Source organism: Mycteria americana, chromosome 3, assembly GCF_035582795.1.
Source record: "Mycteria americana isolate JAX WOST 10 ecotype Jacksonville Zoo and Gardens chromosome 3, USCA_MyAme_1.0, whole genome shotgun sequence".
Lineage (NCBI taxonomy): Eukaryota > Metazoa > Chordata > Aves > Ciconiiformes > Ciconiidae > Mycteria > Mycteria americana.
Window position 1 is genome coordinate 124,978,267 of NC_134367.1, and position 22,236 is coordinate 125,000,502.

At 40.6% G+C, this 22,236-nt stretch overlaps 2 protein-coding genes across 5 annotated transcripts in view; one reads left to right on the forward strand and one right to left on the reverse strand.

The window, feature by feature from the left end:
• MACROD2 (mono-ADP ribosylhydrolase 2) overlaps positions 1-22,236 on the reverse strand; it is an 899,949-nt gene that overhangs the window by 769,352 nt on the left and 108,361 nt on the right. The window lies entirely within an intron of this gene.
• FLRT3 (fibronectin leucine rich transmembrane protein 3) lies at positions 8,742-21,815 on the forward strand. The gene is made up of 3 exons (XM_075496889.1): positions 8,742-8,945; positions 16,384-17,130; positions 18,253-21,815. The coding sequence occupies exon 3, from the start codon at positions 18,298-18,300 to the stop codon at positions 20,245-20,247; it is 1,950 nt and encodes a 649-aa protein (XP_075353004.1). The 5' UTR covers positions 8,742-8,945; positions 16,384-17,130; positions 18,253-18,297; the 3' UTR covers positions 20,248-21,815.

Here is a 22,236-nt window from a genome sequence, read left to right on the forward strand (position 1 = left end):
CCTGGGAAAAATGATCAAGAAGAAATTAAATACGCTTTGTTATATCCACGTACGATAACGTAAAATAACATAAACTAGAAATAAAGACAAATGCTAGGCAGCTAACAACAAATAGAGTTTTCATTTCTCACTGGGGTTATTTTTAGATGTGTTCATATTTAAATATGAAGGTAATTTCCCCGTGCAGCTGTTAACAGCTCTTCCTGAGCTTCTCTTGGAGTTTGGGTGTTGCATCTGCTGGCATTTGCAACGCAAACTTCTGGTTTTTAGTGCTTTAAAACTATAAAAGCAAATGTTTCAAGCATTACTTCCAAAAATCATACTTTGTATCTCAGGGGATGCTACGGTCATTTTATTTGTAAAAGGTTTTAAGTTTTATGTATAAAACTACGTTGCTATTCTAACAAGCATCTTGCATGGTTTTTGATCTATCGAAAGACATACTGAGATATGTATCAGGTGAACAACAACGATAAATAATGTGCTAGCTCAGGCACTGCTGGTGGTTTTAGAAATGCATGATTTTAAAGAACCATTGCTAAGGTCAAGAGCTACTCCATTTTTAATTAGAGGACTTGGTCTGTTTCTCTCATTCAAAATAAGATTCTTTTTTTTTGTCAATAAGTGGAAATTAAATATTTCTCACACACATTACTATATCTGAAAGCCTGTTTATCTAGAAATAGATAAATTAACGCTTTAATTAGGACCAAGGACATACCATATTTGATTCAGATCATAGGTCCAACTAGCCCTGTCACACCACCAAGTAGTTTTTGCTTTCATCGCAACATGCAAAACTGAGTTTTGCACCTACAAGTTTTGTCATAATACCTGAAAATTAGAAATTGATTTATATTCTGGTTTTATAACCCGTCTAGACTACCAAGCAAAGAAATGAAAAGCCAAACCACCTAAGAGCGTGTACCACTGACCTGTCTATTCCATGGCATCACTTGTACTGTAATGGCTGTACTACAGGCCTTTCGCTTTACCTGCTGGGTTGGCAGTCCTAGGCCTTTGACCTTCTCTCCAACTCCTGTCCAAAGGGAATGAAGAGGAAGCCTCTGGCATTGATGCCACAAGCTTTCAGCGGAGAGTTGTGGATTGTAGGGTGGAGGAGCAGGTGGGAGACCAACTGTTAAGTAGCTTTGAAAATCTTTTTCCCCATCAATGAATTTGGTATAAAGCTACCATAATGTGGACCACTCTTAGGGGAGACAAAAACATGCTCTGCTATGCATGTGAAAGGTAGGATACATTTGCTTTTCTTACTTTTAAGGTGAGAGGAAAAACAAAGAACTCGGATAAAATACTAGACCTTGATGAAAGTTCAGCAAACGCACAGCTGCTGCACCTCAAAATTTCCATCCTGCCTTCTGCAGTCTTCTACTTCTTTGAACCATCCAGAGTCAGAAAGACTCTGTTCTTCAGTAACAAAGCCGCTGCTGTCACCATCTCAGACAAGGCATCTGTCTTGCATGCCACACATCATACATGGCCACATCCAACCTGAGCTCAGCCAAAATGCCTTTGTTTTCGTGCGTCACAGAGTGGAAGGTCTTTTATGGGTTTCTACAGGTTGTTTCTCTTCAGGATTCCCAACATTTCCCCAAGGCCTTGGGATTGGGGAAATTAACAGCAAAAAAAGCAGCAATTAATGCATGTTTACAAAAGGCCAGAGAACAAAAACTTTGAAGAAGGAGATAAAAGATGGAATAAGGAAGAAGAAAAAGATGTAGAACACTTGCTCCAGATACTAAGCTTGAAATGACTTTCAGATCCCATTTCCCATGAAACTTTGGCATCTCACCACTTCAAGGAACTTCATCCTCAGTAGCGGCAAGGCACACCAACTACATAATGCATGCCCATCACCTGTTCAAAGTAATTCCCAGGTCTCAGGCCTTCTCCTCACTTCCCTGCTTACCAGCAAGCTCTGGGCAGACACCTGACAGGGGAGAGCTTCTCTCTACTCATCAGTGGTCCTAGTCATTCTCTCCAGGTATTGCAACTGGGACACAGGTGGAAACTGCAGAGGGATCGCTCTAGGAATACCCGGGAAACCCTCCAACATGAATGTGCTTCTGAGACTTGAAGGAAGCAGTATGCCTCCACCGAGCATGCCAACTCTTTGTAAATGAGATCTCCTTTACATTCCAGGTAAATTCTAGAGAAAATTTCACTGGTAAAACATAAAATCAGGATTAATAATGTATAACTAGGAAAAGCAAATGTGAAAGAATACACATATGCCTTACAACTTTTTTTTCTATTTAGCTTCAAGGAGCTTTCCACAGTACATTCAGCCAGCAGATGCTGAAGACAAGCCAGCTTCCACACTGATTCACACAGATGGTGCTGGTGGAGTTGATTCTCGTACAAGAGCGGCTTGTCTTCTCAACTGCGATAAAGTTTCTGCATATATATACTCTTTCTGAGTCAGAATCTCATCAAATGTAACTACGCTCCTCATGGCCAGGGAAATTTCAAAATTCCTGTTAACTCATTTTTAATCACCATATCAACTTGTAACTTTTCTGCCAACGGCATTAACTGCTGTCGTGCAAAGCCATTTCTGAAACGCCCTCTCTTGCTGAATAGACAAAGACAGAATAATCACCCCTACTTACGACTAAACAAATCTGTTCAGACAATGGAAACTTAGTCCCTCCTGAGAATAAACACTTTTGAGTTATTCATATATTCAACACTGGCACATAGCTTTTCGTAATTTCAAAACCAGGTATTACACAAGCAAATCAGCAAATGCACAGACTCCAGCTTATTGCTAAATGTTCACACAGACTAGACACAAACTACGCAAACAACTAAGGTGGTGCATTTGGCCAAAACAGCATGCTAATGCTTTGATTTGATTTGCATGCAAAGCAGGCGGGTGTACATTTTTTTAGAGATGACAGATCACCACCTAAAGCCTTCACCAGCACTATATCCACGCAACTGCTTTACATTTACAAAGAATGCTAAATATTCGAATTGGGTAACTAATACATTATAGATCTGCACCGAACTTGGCCAATGTAATTTTACAAGGTTAGACCTATGTGAAACTGCTCACCTAATTTGGAACCAATAGAAGGAAAGAAAACAGGAAGCTCTTTAACATGTAAAAGGGGGCCAAAGGAGAAGGACAACAGGAGGAGAGAAGAGAGTTCAGCAGAAGCAGCTTCTCATGGCAGAAGATCAATGCACAAAGAGCTGGAATGTAAACGCTCCTGTGTGGGTTTGATGTGCAGAAGAACAGCTATTGGGCATTGCAGGAGGAGGAGAGGAGGTGAGTAAGAGGCAGGGCATATGCAGAAAGCCTGGCAGAAAGAGGCTGACAATGGTGAGAAGAAAGAGAGAGGCGGCAAAAACTCTGGGGCTATCGGGAATTGAAACAAAACAAAGAGAAAGGACCAGGAGAAGAACCATTTTGGTGGCCTGAAAATAAACTTGAGAGAAAGAATGTGAATTTCAAGCTTTCAGTATATAGCTATGAAGAACTAAGATTTATGAAAACTGCATATGGAAATATAACTGTTCTTTTAGCTACACACATTGTTTAAACTTCTACCTCAGAAGAGGGGAAATTCCACCATAAAAAACATCACCAGGGGAACATTAACTCCTCCGTGAAAATATTTCTTTGTCTGAGAGAATCTCAGTTTGAGTCAAGATATTTAATGCGAGAACTGGTCTTAATTTTGTAAAGTGAAGTCACACTCAGTCAAATAATCCTCACATCTAGGTAATTAACACTTCAAGATAACCTGTAATCTAAGTGCACTTATGATAACTTTTTCATATTTTGTTGTTTAACTTCTAGCACCCAGATTTTTCATTCAAAAAGTCTCCTGAAAACTGCCCAGTTCCTCGAGTAATAGAGAAAGCAGACTTAATCTTCAAATGGATATAGACCTGCTAGACCCAAAGAATCCAACAAGAAACATGAATTTTCACCAAACGGATGACTGCTTGGTATCTAAACAGTCAACGGTAGGCACAGCAAAGAGTTCACAAACACCAACAGGCAAACCAGGAACAGGAACATGGACAGAAAGGAGTCATCCACCCCAAGCTCCTTCTTAGCAAGCCACACATCACTACTGCCTTGCAGATGTCTCTATTCTTGAAGGCTACCTTTGGGCAGCTGTCGCATAAGCAGCAATTAAAGCTCCAAGAAAAAGAGTCCAAGACCAAAACTGCACGAGAATTTTATTTTTTTGCCATTTCAGAAGGTTTAATTTTTTTTTTCCTAAGTATTTCTCTACTACTGAGAGCCCTTATGTAGACGCAGGCATAAAAATGCATTTACTGCTTTGTTCGGCTCAGTATAGGCTGCATCCATAAAAACTTGAATCTGCAAATATAAGAAATACCCTCAGGGAAGAACAGCAGTTTTGTCCTCTACAGGATTCTTCCTTGCACATACTAGATGTTACTAACAATCTCTAAGTTTTCAAGGTTGCTTTCGGGGAACACTATTTTTCCTTCCTTTAACGCACTTTCAAAGCCACATCAAGCGTACGGAAAGTCTATTGCTTACTTTGTCAAGTCTGCAAGCAAAACCTCCATGTTCTTCATAGCTGTGAAGGAGTTAGCTCTGTTTCCCCTAAAAACTTTGTCATGGTGGCTTCACGGTTTGACAACTAACAAACAGAGGAAATTGCCTTCTAAGTACAAAAAGCAATCGGCCTTAAGCATTAGTAGCAAACTTTCTTGGTATGGACTTCACCCAGTCAGCTTTCTTTATCCATTTCTCTATGTTCTGTAAATAAAAAAAAAAATACCTTACTCATAGGCTTTGCAATTTCAAGTACCCCATTAAGTTACTTAATTTTGCTATCAATAGCACATGATCTGATAAGCAAAACTGTTTATTTGCCTTAGGAAAAATAGAGATGTGGTTGCATCAGGGGTGTTTCTGAGTTGACAGGGCTTTTCCTTGGGGCTGTTTAGGAGAGTTGGAAAGAAGAACAGGGAGAGAGCATGGAGAGAAGAGAGAGGAATGGCAGAAAACACAGGTGCAGTGGTCTAATCTCCTGGCTCTTACAGACAGAACAAAAGAATAATCACAATTACAACTATTACCTCTCAAACATTCCTCTGTCAGGGAAAAAAAAGCAGCACTCTTGAGCCCACCTAATTTTAAACAACTATTTAGCTTTAGACTCTTCATACCTTTTCAGCTCTACTGTGGACTGTCTTGCATGATTACATTCTCATTTTTGCCGCATTTGATACAGAGCCTCTGCACCAACTTTGACAAGGTACTCTATGTACATACACAATGCTGAAAGCTGAATTTGACAGGCATTTTTGAAGGAATGTATCCAAAATTGGATTCTAATTTTGAAATAGTTCAGATCATTTAAAGATTAAACTCTAATACAAACTGCAATACGCATTTGCTGAGAAACTGTACTTAGTCAATATCAGAAAACCTTATAGGACATGTATCATACAAAAGTTTATATATTATAGTGTTTTCTTTTCTTAGATGTCTCTACAAATCAACCAATGCCTAGCTTGGATTTGGGACAGCCTGCTTTGAAAAATCAATATAACCTGATAAAAGCCTAAAGCTAAAAACCACTAACATTCATTTCAGGGTATTTCATTGAATATCAAACTATTACTCTCAGCTTTAACTAAAAGAAATCTGTCCTTGGGAAGCTCGAAGAAGCAATGGTTCAGTTTCAATGCTTGCAGCCAGCTCGCTCTCCTCTGCACTGAGGATGAGTGATCTCAGATTCAATTTCACTTCCCAGTCAATGCGTTTGGTTTCTTAACATTTCATAAATGTCCTGCCCAGAAACGTTTATGACTGGAACCTGATTTACAGCAGGGCAAAGTAGATCCAAAATGCCTGTCCAGTCATAGCGAGAGTCATTCAGGTCAACCTTTGGCTGAGGGAGTTCCCAGAACTGTGATTCTTATCATACCATCAGGGTGCTCAGAAAAAAACACAACAAGCCAAGCATCATCATTATCAGGATGACCTAATAGCACCTTACAAGTGTGTGTTATAAACTTGCATTAAAATTCTTTGAAACACATTATGTAGTGCAAGTACTCTGAATTTCCCATCTACCACCTTTTAATCTCTCTCAGCCTGTTAAAAGTTAACAAGATTGCCATGTCTTCGAAAGGTAAGTTCCCTATAGGTCTGACAAGAACTTTAATCTCCATGTCTCGAGCATTAGTTAATTTTGTAAACAAAATACAGGTATTTTAACTTAGAAATTCAATTAAAATATCTCATTATATTCCTAGGGTTTGATACATCTGTGTTACATATGCATATTTTTATTCTCCACATATGAGTAACTCCATCAGTATTAACAGAGTTCCTCTATTCTCCTGGAATTCAAAAGGCCTTGAATGTCTATGTTTTAAGAAGAAGACGGAGAACATAGTCAAGTTCTTAACGTACAAGTTATTTGTGAAGAGTATTTTAAAGGCTACCCGTGTTCCTAAGAAGTATATTTAAGGAGTTTACATAAAAGAACGCAGTCAAAAATCTGCTTGCAACAGCACATTAAAGACCTTTCAGTACTCTAGAGCAGCTGTGACCTGGTAAAATCTAATTATTTCTCACATGCCCTTTGGAATTCTCCAGGAATATTTACTGTAATTTCTAACTGGTGCCACAAGCACTGGGTTGGCCTTGGAATACAACTGAAAGATTGCTGAATGCGTACCATACACATCTCTTATGAACACCCCACAGATACGTGTTAAGGCTTAGCAACGTGGCAGGAATCTGTTAACACATAACGCTGGAATCTATTAACTAGTCAGCCATGAGAACTACTAAATACACAATGTTTTTGAAAAATGCTACTATAATCTTAACAGAATCTCAGTTTAAAAAAAAAATCTACAGGACATTTGCAGCATCTCAGAATGCCTTCTGCATTACCATAGCCCACTGTTCTGTCCCACATGATAAGACACAGACATGCTATATATAATACCAGGCACGCCTATGTTTGTATAGTACATGTACATACATATCTATACAGGCATGCATATAACATGTTATATATACATTAAGATGTATATGCAATACAGTTATATATACTGAGCTGATTAGGGCACAGCTCACTCTGCCAGGACTATCAATACAGACAATTGTACCTTAACTTGAAGTCAATTTATTATTAGTTTCTGCTCTCCTCGGGGAAAGATTAGAATTGAAGCAATACAGAGAAAAAAATCCTTTTCCCTTGTTGTCAAGGAAAATCAATCTAGGATTTTTTTAATTAGTTGAATAAATACAGCACGTATATAACTTTTCAAACATCTAAATACCAAATACATCAAGCAGCGTTCAAAAATCTATTAAAATTCCTCTTGAGAAAGGATGAGGTTTGACACTTTCTAGTTTGTCTGTATTTGTTTCTGCCAAAAGATAAACAAAGGGAATTTAAGTATTCAAACTTCATTCGGAAAGTGCAACTATCTGGCAGTTTCCATACGCCTTAAAGAAATCAAGCTCTCTTTAAACTTAATGGAGCTTGGCCTTGCTGTCTTCTGATACCAGCAAAAAGTGCAACTGCAGGACAACTGGGATCAGCAGAGACAGTTTTCAGGAGCCTGCCTTCCCCCGGACATCAGCTCCTTGTGCTGGCGAACACGCATGGTCAAAACGCTGCAGGAGATGGCCAAGATCACCTATGCATCGCTAACAAAGAGAACAGGATACTCATGAAGGCAATGGCTACCAGCCTTGAAAGAAGCCCATGTTTTGATGGAAAATTTAAAAAAAAACAACAGCAGAAACATCAACTGTATCTGCCAAATCCAACGCTACTTGTGTGAGTAGTAAGCTACAAATAAAAGGAAACTAGGTTTTATGAAAAAACATCTGGGGAATATATTTTCTAGCTTGTCCTGTGACTACCATAAATTTTTGGTTTCGTTAGAAGAGTAGAAAGTTTGTTTTCCAACAAAAAATCCCTGAAGACTGCAGACCGGCCAGGCCTCACCCGTCCTCAATCTCAGTCTCGCCAAGCACGATAAGGTATCTCCAAGCAAGCGCCGTCCCGGGTGGAGCACGAAAACCAGGCAACTCTTATCCACTTGCTGATTTTAAGTAGCATTGAGCGCTAATACCTTGAGAAAACCCTTAAACCTCCCAAAGCTGCTACCGTCGCCTGCAACGCCTCAAGCGAAGCGCTACAGCATGGCCGTTGCTTTTGGAAGGCGATGCCAGAGGAGCGACGACACTCACGGCTGTTTGCTTGCAGCGGCTGAGGAAAGCGACACAGATTTATTCATATTTTTCTTTTAAAAGCGCCAGTACAACTCGCAACCGCTCCTGCTCTTTGGGGCAAAAGCAAGGGGACGGCGGCAGCCGGGGTTAACTGCCCAGCGTTGCCCGCCCCGTCGGGAGCCCAACAGACACCAGGGAACCGAAAAAGGTCACTCGGGGTTGAAACTCGCAGCGCTGAAAGAACGAGGGGGCACGCACCTTCTTCCCAGCGCAGCCAGCAGCGGCACCACCGCTGCTCTGCCGGAAAAAAGGGGGAAAAAATAAAAAAAACAAGGGAGAAACACCCCCCCGGCGCGGGGCCTCCCCGCTCTCCACAGGGATGAGGCGCCGCCGCCCCTCCCCCGCCGCAGCCCGGCCACGGCGCCGCCTGCTGCTCCCCCTAGCGACCGCGCCGCGCGCCCCGCCCCTCCCGCCGGCCCCGCCCCCCGGTGACGTCTGGCCCCGCCCCCGCGGCTCGCCGCTGCCGCCGCGACTTGAGGGCGCGCGCCGAGCTCCGCGGCTGCCCCGCGCCAGCGCAGCGCCCGGCGCACCGCACCGCTCCGCGCACCGCTCCGCGCCCGGTCCCGGTCGGCGCCTCCCCGCGCCCTTCCCCAGCCACCAGTGGAATTACCGCGGCCGCCGCGCCGTAGCCGGGATCGCCCCTTTCCGCGCCCCGCAGGTAAGTGCGGGATAAGCGCTTTCTCCGCGGGAGTTGCGCGGGTCGCGGTACGGGGGGTGTGTGCGGAGCTAGAGGAGGAGGATGCGGCGGGAAGTTTGGGCACCCCCCGGCCCTGGGGTGCGGGCACGGCGCTGCGGCGGGGAGCTCCCCGCTGGCTGCGCGGCAAGGCGCGCAGGAGCGCGGCGGCCGCCCCCGCGGGCACGGCGGCGGCCGCAGCCGGCCTTTGCCCACCCATCCGCCGTATACTTGGGGTGCAAGCCCGCTGCTCCCGCAACTGGCCGTGCGGTGCCGGCGTTGCACCGGCCCCGGGAGAAAGAGCGCAAAACCGCCTTCCGCGGGAGCGGAGGGAAGCCCGGAGGGACCCGCAGAGCAACGCCGCCGGGCCGGCTCCCCACGCTCCGCTGCTGCCGGGACCCCAGCCCCTCGTTTTAACGGGGCGGGGGGGAAATGTTCCTGCCCGTACCCCACATTTCTCCCCTGGTTTGGAAACTTCCCCCCCCTTCTCCTTGCTGCATATATTAAAAAAAAAAAAAAAAAGGCGAGAGCATTTGCGCACCCTCCCAGCGCTGCCTCTCCTCACGCACAAAGTCTGCGGGCGAGGAGATGGGGAACAAAATGGTTGCACATACGTTAAGAAAGAATGCAACAGGCCCCCATTTCCTCAAAAACGCCCCACTTTCTTTGGGAGGAAGAGCTGGTGATAATCCTCCTGGCATTCGAAAGGTCCTTGCCTAGTTTTAATCAACTTTTCTGCTGTTTTCAGTTTATTAAGTGGTTGTCTGCCCTTGTACAAGCGCAGCAAATGCATTTATAAATGGCTCGCAAATAAACATTTCATCCACTTACTCCTTTGCACACCTCATCTCTCCGTTATTCTCACCCCGAAAACCAGATGTGCCAGAGTCTTTTGTTTTACCGATTTCCTCGAACGCAATTAGGAGCTGCAACTTAGTTGCTATAAGGCGAAGCCCGGGTATCCCTGCATTTCCCAGCGCACCACCGCTCAACGCAGCAGTCCTGCTTCCCAGCATCTGCCGTGCCTTAGAGCATCGAGGCACAGCTTTCTGATTTTGGGGTGGTTTGGTTTTGGTTTTTGGTTCCTGCTTAGTTTTCAAGCTCACCCCCTTGGTGGATAAAAGCTCTGCTCTTGCACAGCCAGCTGCCTTTCTGGCTCAGTCCTTCTTTTTGAGACAGCCTAAATTTTAATCTCTCTGACCGCGAAGGGGTTTGAGCGCAACCCTGGCGCATCCAGTCAAAGTTGCGAGGAGTGTTGCAAACGCGATGACGAGTGCATGTAATTAACTAATTCGTGGAGTGCTGTTAGCCATGGGTTACTAATTTGGACTGAAGGCAAGTCGCTTCCCTTCTTCAAGGGATCAATTCTGGTCAGTTAACAGAGTACAGCGGAGTATTTTGTACACCAGATTCACACCAAAATGCAGAATTACTTTACAATTAAATCGTAGTCCTGCGAAAGAGCATGTCAACTGAATGCATTTTCTTATTGCCACTTAGAAAAAGAAGATTCACGTTTTGCATTTCCTTGTAAATCCTCTATACAGAGAAAAACTATAGAAAGAAGAGGCTGAAAATGTTCAGACTTTAAAAAAACAATTCATTATCCTGACCCCAATTTCCTTGCCTAAAATATACTGCCCAAAAAGATAGAAGCATCAATTATGCTCACCATCTATTGCCTGGGGACACGGCGTCTTAATGAACATTTCTTTGAATTGGAGTGAAAAACGCATTTGTCAATTCAAGTGTACAAAGAAAAGAATTATCTGCTATAAAACAGAAAGATCAGTATGCGTTTTCCTTGTCGATATACGCCACACATCAGGTCATATTGAAGAGGTTTCAGTGCCCTTCCCTTCCTCAAAAAAAAAAAAACCCACCCTCAAGTTTCCTTTAATTTATTCCAAAGCTGTACAATACAGCCCTGTTTAAGATCAGTTTTCAAATATTTCATAAACAAAAGGTATACCTGGGTTCACAGAAAGCCAATTATCTTAAAATATACTGAGGTTATTCTAATCCTTCTATTCATACTGTTATCAAGCTTTTCTGTTTTGCCATCTACATTTAATCACTTCTAAAAGCTGTATTTTTTCCTGCCTTCTGTGTTCCTCCTATATACCAGAAACAGTGACAACCCTTGCCACATATTTAAAATGCTAATTCTCTCTTTTTTTTTTGTACATTCATACCATTTTATTTTAATAACTGGAGAACGACCAGATAAATACCATAGTAAATACAATCAGCATGGGAAATAAGATTCTGTAAACTCTCTGAAAGAATGATTTTTTTTTTTTTTTTTTTTAATTCCCTCCTTTGGAGGCTGCCTCTGTTTTTCTCAACAGGAGACTTTGTTGTAATTAAAGCAGAGAAAACTGGACAGCAGCAAAAACCATCTGACTTGTGGCTCTTAAAAGCACAGTTTTTGTAGCGTGTACCACCCCCCAGTGGGCAAAAAACTCTGTAGTAAACTCACAGCAAGCTTTCATCTTCAGAAACAAAGCGTATACATTTTACAGCAAGAATTGAATAAAGATGCGTTTCTGAGTTATGAGTGAGGTGGGTTTTTTTTTTCCTTTTTCATTTTTCTTTTGTCACCAATAGCTAAAAGTGGAAAGATATTATGTAAGGCTATGGTGACTAATCAAAGAGATTGCTGGAGTTTGCAAACTTTGCATTGCAATTTTTTGAAGTGGCTTGAGTTGGTAGATGGCCATCTTTGTCTCCTTCTAGCAGGAAGGCTAGATGCTAATGGCTAGTTGTTTCTGAAGTTTTTTCCTTAATCACTTCAAAGCACAGGAATGCACAGAAAAATTGATATGTGATTGCTTACATTTATTTTTAGGAAGTGACTAAGTATCACTCAGGGCAGGCATCTTGAAAAGCGTTCAGTAAATACATTGTATCATCACAAACTCTAGTCTCCCTTTCATGAGCTGTAAGAATCCAAGCAATCTTACAGCTTTGCATTTTTTAAAATCTTATTTTTTGAGGCGCAGATTTAGTACTCGGGAGATGAGCAAACAACTGTTTTAAAAGGGAAAGAAACAAAACTACTGAAACTTTATCCAGTGTTTAAGTAATATGCCTAACGTTTTGTGCCAGGAACTCCCTATCAGGTATAATTCCACCTAAACTTGTCAAGAGGGAAAAAAATTGATTTTACCTTGAAACAATGGCAGCATTTGTTCTCTATTCTTTTATTTTAAGCACTGGCGAGTTACCTCAGCAGCAGCTCTCAAAAGAAAACCTAGAAGCCATAATTGGCTAAACTCAAAGAGCACTAAAACACCAAACAAAAAGCCATTGCAAAACACTCCCCCTCAAAGTGCTTTTTTAATGTGCAACCTTTGCAGAAGCAGAGTAGTCAAAACAAGAGAGTGAGGAGGAGTCGTGTAATACTCTGGATCTTTTCAACCTAGCATCTTCAAAACCAAGAAAGGTTTTAAAAGTAAACTTCAGAAGAGAACAACTCTTAGTTCTTTTCCATCATCCACAGCAAATACTGGTTTGGCTCACCTTAGGCATGGAGTCAAGCTTTTACTCAGAATCCATTTCTAAGTCAGATTCACTTGCATTTGAGGGAAGATCACATCAAAATTTGCATTTTTTAAAGGCACTTGAGTTAGAACTAAGACAACAAAAGCAATATTACATTCAACTACTACACAAAAGGGGGGGAGCAGATTTTCTACAAGTAAAGAAAACCTTCTCCAACAGAAGAAAAACCCCAGATTTCACCAAAACACAGAGATACAACCTGACTGAAGGGCTCACTCTCACTTTAGCAAACTCCTTTGCATTCTTTACCCCTTGGAAAGACAGCTAGAGGACCTTCTGCTTGCCTAGCACCAAACAAAAGACTGGGGCACCTTCCTGAAATATGATGATCGTGGAAATTGCAACTCCTAGACAGGGTGCTTAGAAAGCATTTTGCTGTCACTATCAACTAACCCTGAGTAATACACTTAAAGAAAACAAAGTCTGGGCATTGTTTTAAGTGTAGATTAGCGTTGCAGAACTTTTTTTGGTGAAGCTATGTAAGAGGCAGCATGACCTTTGTAAGCTAAACTGACAATATATGCAACAGATAGGCTTCACAATTATTTTAAAAGATAAGCACATTTTATGTTTCTGATACATTTCAGATTATAAACAAATACAGAGGTAATTCTGGAATGTAAGTATGCTGATTAAGCAAAATTGTTAGGCTTATCAAATACATATATTCTGATGTTACCTTTAAACGATACTCTTGTCATTTATAACCTAAAAATACCGACTTGTTTCCCTTCCCCCTGTTACTTTGATGGTTAGAAAGAAGCCACTGAACTTCCAGAATTCCTGCCGGAGAACACAGAGGTAGATTAGAAATTCAAATAAGCATTGTGTGACCTCGAGCGAGGCAGGTCTCGATTTTATTCACGTTTTATCACAGCTTGGAAAGAAAAGATCTCTTTGGCACCGTTTTTAGAAAAACACCCAACTTTTCACATATACCAAAACTATTTTTTTTTTTCCTGTTGCCTGCCTACAGTACAGGGAGTGCAGCTGGCCTCCATACCTTATAGTAAATACAATGTTCTTCTTCGGTACGTTTTTCTTGTATAGTGCAAATTACTTTGAACATTTTAAAATAAGATGTCGCCCTGCTTCGCTGTACTACAGTGATAAGTACACGCGCAAGGCTCATGCATTACTGCTATCTGTAGTAATACACTTGCTTACGCAGTGTCCCAGGAAAAGTAATTTAACCATGCAGTTCAGCAAAGTTCATGAAAACATTCAACTAGGAATAAAGATAAGCAAAAAAGCTCCTGTTCAGTTGTTCCAACCTTACTTTTGCTACCAAAAAAAGTCATTATTGCATTTAAAAATTAATTTTAGCACATACGTTCTAAAATCTGCTCTGCTCCAAAGTAATGGCTTCTTTCAAAACCATGTGTCCATGAAGCCTCCCAATTTGATGTTGCAGAAACCTGGACACAGTGTCTGTACCAGTGGGGGTCACTTTTCTTTTCATCCTGCCGGATCAGCTATAATGACTTGATGTCAGGGAATATTTAGAGACAGCTCAAGAAGGGGAAAGTTGGAGCATGGCAGCAGGATTCCCTTCTTCTCTGTAGACAGATCACTGGAGCCTTTGATATGCAAAAACATTGTTTTCAGCTATGGCTTGAGATATAAAAGGGAAGTGCGAGATATCAAACAATCAGAACCTGAAGAAAACTATTCTAAGTTTAGAAAAGGGAGTGGGGGGTATAGTCTTAATCCACATTTTTGAAACAGTGTCATCTTCTCCAAAGAGACCTGCTTTATTTTTCTCTCTCTTGTTTTCATGTAATTTTGAGAGAAAGGATAAAAAAAATTCCAAGAACTTAATGAGCTTTAGTGCTTTCATTTTAATCCTACACATTACTGCTATTATAATAGCAGCAATAAATGAAGGGATGACTATCAAATGGAGCAAAGAGGAAACAGTTTATATGCTAGAAAGGTAAAACAAATGAACTTACTTTCTCGTGTCTGGATGTACATATGTAATGTATGCATACTACAGCCTCTGTTTTGCTTAATACCAACATGTTTTCTACAGGTCTAAAAGTTCTAAAGAAAATGTATGGGTTTTGGTTTTGGTTTTTTGGCTTTTTTTTTTTTAAGTACTTAAAAGTTATTGTAGCCTTCAAAGGCCTTTTTAACAAACTTATATTCCTGCTTCACAACATACTTCCAGAAAATACCTGCTATCACAACTTCACATTAGTTCCTAAGAGATACCATTTTTCATACAGCTGTTAAGCATCTGTTTAGTTCAGAGTTTTAGGAATAGATCCTGGAATTCTTTCCCCAAACACTTCAGTGATAGAGACCAAGAAAACTGGACACTACAAGAACATGGAGTAGTTTTGTTCCATTTTATACTGATTGCATAAGTTACCAAAAAATATGCATTCCCTTATATTCTAGAATGTGGCCACGCAGATCGAGTTTTTGCCTTGAATAAAGCATATGTTAAAATACTTATGCCTCTTGTTTTCAGTTACTATTTTCGTTACACAACTGCTGAAAACAAGGTGCAAAAACAAAGCTCAGATGAGCATGAAAGCATCATCAGGAGAGAAAAGGCTTTACCATTCCCTCACTAGAGAGTAACACCATCTCTGAAGTGGGGGGCTTTGGTTGTTTTTTGTTTTTTTTTTAATGGTCAACATTTTTCTATTAAAAAGAGCAGCATAATTTGTATCTATGTCAATAATTTTGTAGCATTGCGTATTTTCTGTTGCTATAGGAGTATTACGGATCTATTTCATGATGGACCTGCTTCATATTGCAAAAGACAGAATTTTAAAACAGAGACTGTTTCTGTTTAGGTCTAATATTTTATGAAGGACCAGAAGCTATTCTAGTTAAGCTCACAGGAAGGGAGCTAAGCGAGCATTACTCAGCATACTGTTTCTTCCAGCATGTCAGTACTGAGGATTGTGCTCAGTTCACCAGACAAAATGCAATCACGAAAAGGAGAAGCAAGTAAACGTTAAGGATTTTTTAATTTGAGATTTAACCATTTCTATTTCAGACATACTACCTACATGCTCTCAGCGAACACAGACTTGGTATCTCACTGGATACTTTCTGCAATAGTGATACAAAGTAGCCAGAGTTAAAATATACCTTTCAAAAATACCCAAAGAATTCAGGTTCATCAAGAAATGGCAACAGCCAAGATTGGAAACATTTTCCTTTTTTTGAAATTAGAAAAATCAGATAAAATGCTAATCTAAACACAGATTCCACCATGCAAAATGACAAACACAATGGCTTAAAAGTTCAGACAGCTTAGCATATTGAGCACATTTCATGGACAAAACTCTCATATGTATCTCAGTTGTGAAAGAGTTGATAGAGATGCCTAGCTAGTCCTCATTTCAGAATCAGCATGTTACAAATGTGAAATATTAATACAGTGTTTTAGCAAAAACGTTTCCCCTTTCATCCAATAACTACTGAATGGTAATTAGCTCCTTTTACATTTAAAACCAAGGACAGGATCATCTTCTACCTCAGTTTACCAAGAACACAAAGCAAGCAACCGTTTTAGCCTCAGGTGGGAAACATCATTTCCAAAGGTTTTATTACTGTCTACTAATTCAGGATAACTTTATTTTCTATTGGCAGAAAGGAAAAGATAGTTCCAGCAAAACTGCAGCAACATGAGACTAAACAGCAAAATGTGTTCTTTTGCTGTAGAGCTCTGTATTTTGCTGAAATACCAATATTTTTGGAAGGCAAGGTGTGCTAGTCATGTATACAATAAGCATAGCATGATTTATATAGGACATGCAACACAACTCTGAATACTAATGTCCACCAGTTGTTATTAATTCCAATTTTTTTCTGTTTGTTTTTACTTTCACAGGAAATTAAGAGTTCAAGGAAAGCTTTAAAAGGGGAGTTTTCTGGGAAAGAAATCATATTTTTGTGGGGGTTTTTTTGATGAAGAAAACCATCTGAATTGCCTAACGTTTCTACGGTAGAGTAACTTGCATTCTTGCAGCGCAGGAGGAATTCTTTCCTGCATTACAAATTTGGAAGAAGTGTTAAAAAGTGAGAGTCGGAAAATGGTTCTCTCAAAGAGGCGTGGATGTATCTGGATGTAGCTACTGTACAAAGTTTATACTTGGATAATTCTGGACAGGAAAAAGCAGCCCTGTTCGTGACCTCCTGAAGAGGCTACCATCCTTCAAGCCTCAGTCAGCAGAATGAATAGTTTCCATCACGCAGCGCTGAAGTTACCACCTCCGACTACTACGCTGCACAGAAGAGTTTGTAAGAGTTACAAAGAAAGTAATTCCTGCTAAAGGCATTAAACCAAACAAAAGAGGCTCTTCATTCACAGACTTTACACGAGGACAAAAATAGAGGGAAGCTGAAGCTTTTCTACGCCCCGGCCTGGTGTGCTTATGTACCATGATAAATCTTGGTTGGAATGCTCATTGAGTATCGTGCCAGGAGCCAGGAAACACACCGCCGAGAAGGACCATCTGAGTAAACACTGCCGAGAAAAACACAGCTCCATGGAGTAAACCGTAAGAGTGACTCGTGAGAAAGACATTCCTTTACTGGATATCCTCAAGCACAAAATTTACTCATACCTTTAAATACGGTAGGATCAATATTAATTTCTTTTCCTTTTTGTGCCTCAGAGAATAAAGTTCAATTAATATATGAACCCACAAGAGAAAAGGTCATGACACCGCTTAATGCATAGGTCATCCTGCAGAAGTTCTCACAACCCTAATTACAATGGTAATTGAATTATGTTGTCTTAAAAGCTATAAAAATGCTAATTACCTGAGCTCAATGTACAAACACGCTACCAATGCAAAGTACAATTTCAGTCTCAAGAGTTAATTTATATTATCCTACCCTGCACAGTTTGAACTAACAAGATGGGAAAATGTGGTTGAACCTGCCAAATAGTCTCTTATTAGTGTACTGCTTAGTAAGAATACTTTTGAGAATGACAAATATTTAAACATGAAATTAAGCATGTAATGAAATATTCCATCCAGTCAACTAGAAAGCCATAGCTCTACCAGCTGCGCCAGGTTGTTAGCTACCTACCAGTTGTAACGTTTGCCTTTCTAAACATTCCAGTTCAAAAATCAAGGAAAGCAGGCTGCAGTATTTGTAAGATACACAATGTGAAGTTGAACACTCGGAAAATCTTGGAAAAAAGTCTTTAGCTGGCCCTTGCTCTTTTGGCTGCATTTTATGCTTTGCCATTAGGACTTTTTTGAACCTCCAAAATAGCTGCCACTAAACTTGTGGGTTTGGTTAAGGGTTTTACAGTTCACCTAAGGGCTCCTGGGTAGTTAGCTGGCTTGGGAATTACTTCTTATCTTTCAGATATAGAATGATTTACTTGAACTGTGGTGTGACTTCAGCTCTGTACTTATCTGGTACCTGCAAACAAAGATTGTCTCTACCCATGAAATGTGAAGGAATCCTCACAAAGAGCCTTCCTGCTTAAGCAAAACAACTCACAGATCAGACATACTGGATTGTATTATTTTCAATTACTATGCAGAATAACCTATTAACTTAATTGAATTAGTACAAGTAGTAGTACAATTATTGATGTAAGGAAAAGAAAGTAAAATGTGTCTACGAGCTTGAATTTTAATTTGTATGTTTCAGATGTCTTCGGTAATGTTGAAGTTGAATTTTCATTGCAGTTTCTTCACTGATGATCTGGATAATTTTGTTTGTTTGGTTTTTTTAGATTGTTGAAGATCAGAACTGTATACAAATCTCATCATTCCTGACCATGATTAGTGTAACCTGGAGCATCTTCCTAGTTTGGACTAAAATAGGGCTGTTACTTGACATGGCACCTTGTTCTGTTAGTGCCAAACCATGCCCTTCAGTATGTCGCTGTGATGTGGGTTTCATATATTGTAATGATCGCGATTTGACGTCTATTCCTACAGGAATCCCAGAGGATGCTACTACCCTCTTCCTTCAGAACAATCAAATAAATAATGCTGGGATTCCTTCAGAACTGAAGAACTTGCTTAGGGTGGAAAGAATATATTTATACCACAACAGCCTAGATGAATTCCCCACTAACCTTCCTAAGTACGTTAAGGAACTGCATTTGCAGGAGAATAATATAAGGACCATTACTTATGATTCACTTTCACAAATTCCTTATCTGGAAGAACTGCATTTGGATGATAATTCCGTTTCCGCTGTTAGCATTGAGGATGGAGCCTTCCGGGACAACATCTATCTCAGACTTCTTTTTCTCTCTCGAAATCACCTTAGCACCATTCCCTGGGGTTTGCCTAAAACAATAGAAGAGCTACGCTTGGATGATAATCGTATTTCCACAATTTCAGAGCTGTCCCTCCAAGACCTTACAAATCTAAAACGCCTTGTTTTAGACGGAAATCTTCTAAATAATCATGGATTAGGAGACAAAGTCTTCATGAATCTAGTCAATCTTACAGAACTGTCATTGGTCCGCAATTCGCTCACAGCCGCACCGGTAAATTTGCCGGGAACAAACCTAAGAAAGCTTTATCTTCAAGAAAACCACATCAACCGTGTGCCACCCAATGCTTTCTCTTACTTAAGGCAGTTGTATCGACTAGATATGTCCAATAACAATCTTAGCAATTTACCTCAGGGTGTCTTTGATGATCTGGACAACATAACCCAACTGTTTCTTCGCAACAACCCTTGGCACTGCGGGTGCAAAATGAAATGGGTACGCGACTGGTTACAGTCATTGCCTTTAAAAGTTAACGTACGTGGACTGATGTGTCAGGCACCAGAAAAAGTACGTGGAATGGCAATCAAAGACCTCAACGCAGAACTATTTGATTGTAAGGACGATGGCATGATAAGCACCATCCAAATCACTACTGCGGTACCAAACACGTTATACCCGGCCCAGGGACACTGGCCGGTTTCTGTGACCAAACAACCAGACATCAAGACTCCCAACCTAAATAAAAACTACAGAACCACAGCAAGCCCGGTACGCAAAATCATTACAATATTTGTGAAATCCGTAAGCACGGAGACTATTCACATCTCCTGGAAAGTTGCACTACCAATGACTGCTTTAAGACTGAGCTGGCTCAAGATGGGTCACAGCCCCGCCTTTGGATCTATAACTGAAACGATAGTTACAGGCGACAGAAACGACTATTTGCTCACAGCTCTCGAACCAGAATCGCCATACCGTGTATGCATGGTTCCCATGGAAACCAGCAACATCTATCTCTCCGATGAAACACCTGAATGCATCGAGACCGAGACGGCACCTCTTAAGATGTACAACCCTACCACGACCCTCAACCGGGAGCAGGAGAAAGAACCTTACAAAAACTCCAGCTTGCCCTTGGCTGCCATCATCGGCGGCGCGGTGGCGCTGGTGGCCATAGCGCTGCTGGCCCTGGTCTGCTGGTACGTCCACAGAAATGGGTCCCTGTTCTCCCGGAACTGCGCCTACAGCAAGGGACGCCGGAGAAAAGACGACTACGCCGAAGCAGGAACCAAGAAGGATAACTCCATCCTAGAAATCAGGGAGACTTCTTTCCAGATGATACCAATAACCAACGACCAAGTGTCCAAGGAGGAATTTGTAATACACACCATTTTCCCACCTAACGGCATGAATCTGTACAAGAACAGCCACAGTGAAAGCAGTAGTAACAGGAGCTACAGAGACAGTGGTATTCCAGATTCAGATCATTCACACTCATGATACTGAAGGACACGAAAGACTGGTTTGGGTTTTGTTGGTTTTTTGGTTTTGTTTTGTTTTTTAAAGAAAACGAGAAAAGACTGACTTAACGGTTGCTGTTCTACTGCAAAACACTGGATTAAAAGACTGACAAAGCAATGTACTGTACATTTGCCATATAATTTATATTTAAGAACTTTTTATTAAAAGTTTCAAATTTCAGGCTACTGCTGCGATTAATGTAGTGGGGATACCTGACCACAATTCTATATTTTAGTATTTTTTAGTAATTTGTACTGTATTTTCCTTGCTAATATTGAAGTTACAGACCATTTAACTTTTGTGTTCTACTGAGTAAGATGACTTGTTGACTGTGAAAGTGAATTTTCTTGCCGTGTTGAGCAGTCAGAACATTCATCTGAGATCCTTGTAAGTGTAAGCACAGGCCGTTTTTTCACTTTGGTATCAATAAAATAATGTTGAACCTGGCAAATCAGGAAGATCCAAGAAGTGGTTGCAAAAACTCACAGAACTTTCAATGTTGGGTCTATTAAATCTGTAAACCACAACAATATTCAATAAACAAAAATGCGTGTAGTAATGGGCAATATCATCTGTCTGGATATATCCATTCAACAATGGTGAAATCCAATTTAAATGAAAATAATCAAATTGATGACATGCATGAGACTGAAGCTGTTGACACATGTAAAAAAAAAAAAAAAAAAATTGATCCCTGGAAGAAAGCATAATCAAATTCCTAACAAGGAATTTAAAAATATGTGCTAGGCTTTACAAACCAAGGGGGTAGATAGGGTTTAGGGATAGATTTCTGGTTATCAAAGCCAGCAGTCTGCTTATTACAGAGAAAACAGTGATGGACGGTTACAGGCATTTGAGAGGCAAGGGCAGGAGGACAGAGCCAACACTTAGAAACTGCTTTGAACAGAAAAAGGGTTGAAAGTGCAGTTTCGTAAGAAAAAAGAGCAGGACAAAAAACCCAAGCAATATAAGCAACGTCTCAAAAACTAGTCACGAAGGTAAACAAACAATTGGGGAATACAGCTATTTTAAAGCGTATATTCCAACAGTATACAAGTATGTGTTCGATATACTGCCATTACACTCAGGAATACTGCCCATTACTGTCACAGTTTTCCAGAAATTCCTTGATAAATCTGTAAGGTAATGTGTTTCTTTCTGCCTTCCTACTGAACTATGAGCTATTTCATGTTTAAACCCCAAGCCACTCTTTGTTGCCATAATCATTTGTTTCTTCAACTAAAAACCAAAGTGCTTTGTACGCCCTTTGGCCAGTCTTGTATGTGCCTTGATCCAACGCTACATGTATCAAGCTTTTAAAAACTAAAAAAAAAAAAAAAAAAAAAAAGGAAAAAAAATAAAATACCCACTTTTTCATACGTAACTTAACTATGAAAAATATTGGTCTTATTGATGAATAAAGTTGGAAAAAGTAGTTCAAAATAATGCCACACATCTGCAGTGCACTTATAGGAAACCCACTCAGAAGCTACTACTATTCAGGTCATGAGCTTCACCTTTTGCTTTGTTCAACTTGACAGTATCACAGTTCCAGGGCTTCTTTATTATTAATTACTTGGAAAACAAGTTTTCACAACTTTGAAGTGTGTCAACAGTGAAAGGGAGGGAAGGCATGGAGTTACAACCTTCTGAGATAGGATTTTTTTTTCCCCCCAACAAAGAGCAAATAAAAAGAAAAATACTTAGTATTTTGGACAGTATCTCAGAGAGGAAGGAATGTTTATCAAATGCAAGTCAATTTTAAGAGAATTGTAGTGGTGCTTGGCCTCTCCGTTTCCCTAAGAGTGGTAAATGATGGAAGATGACAAGAAAAAACAGTGACAGACACCGAGATCGATGGTTTCAGCAGTCAGCCTGCAAACAGTTCTCCTGCCAGGGATCCATCTAACTGCACAGACCCAAAACTTCCAGTAACATGCAGTTCTTTTCATCCTCATTTTCCAGATG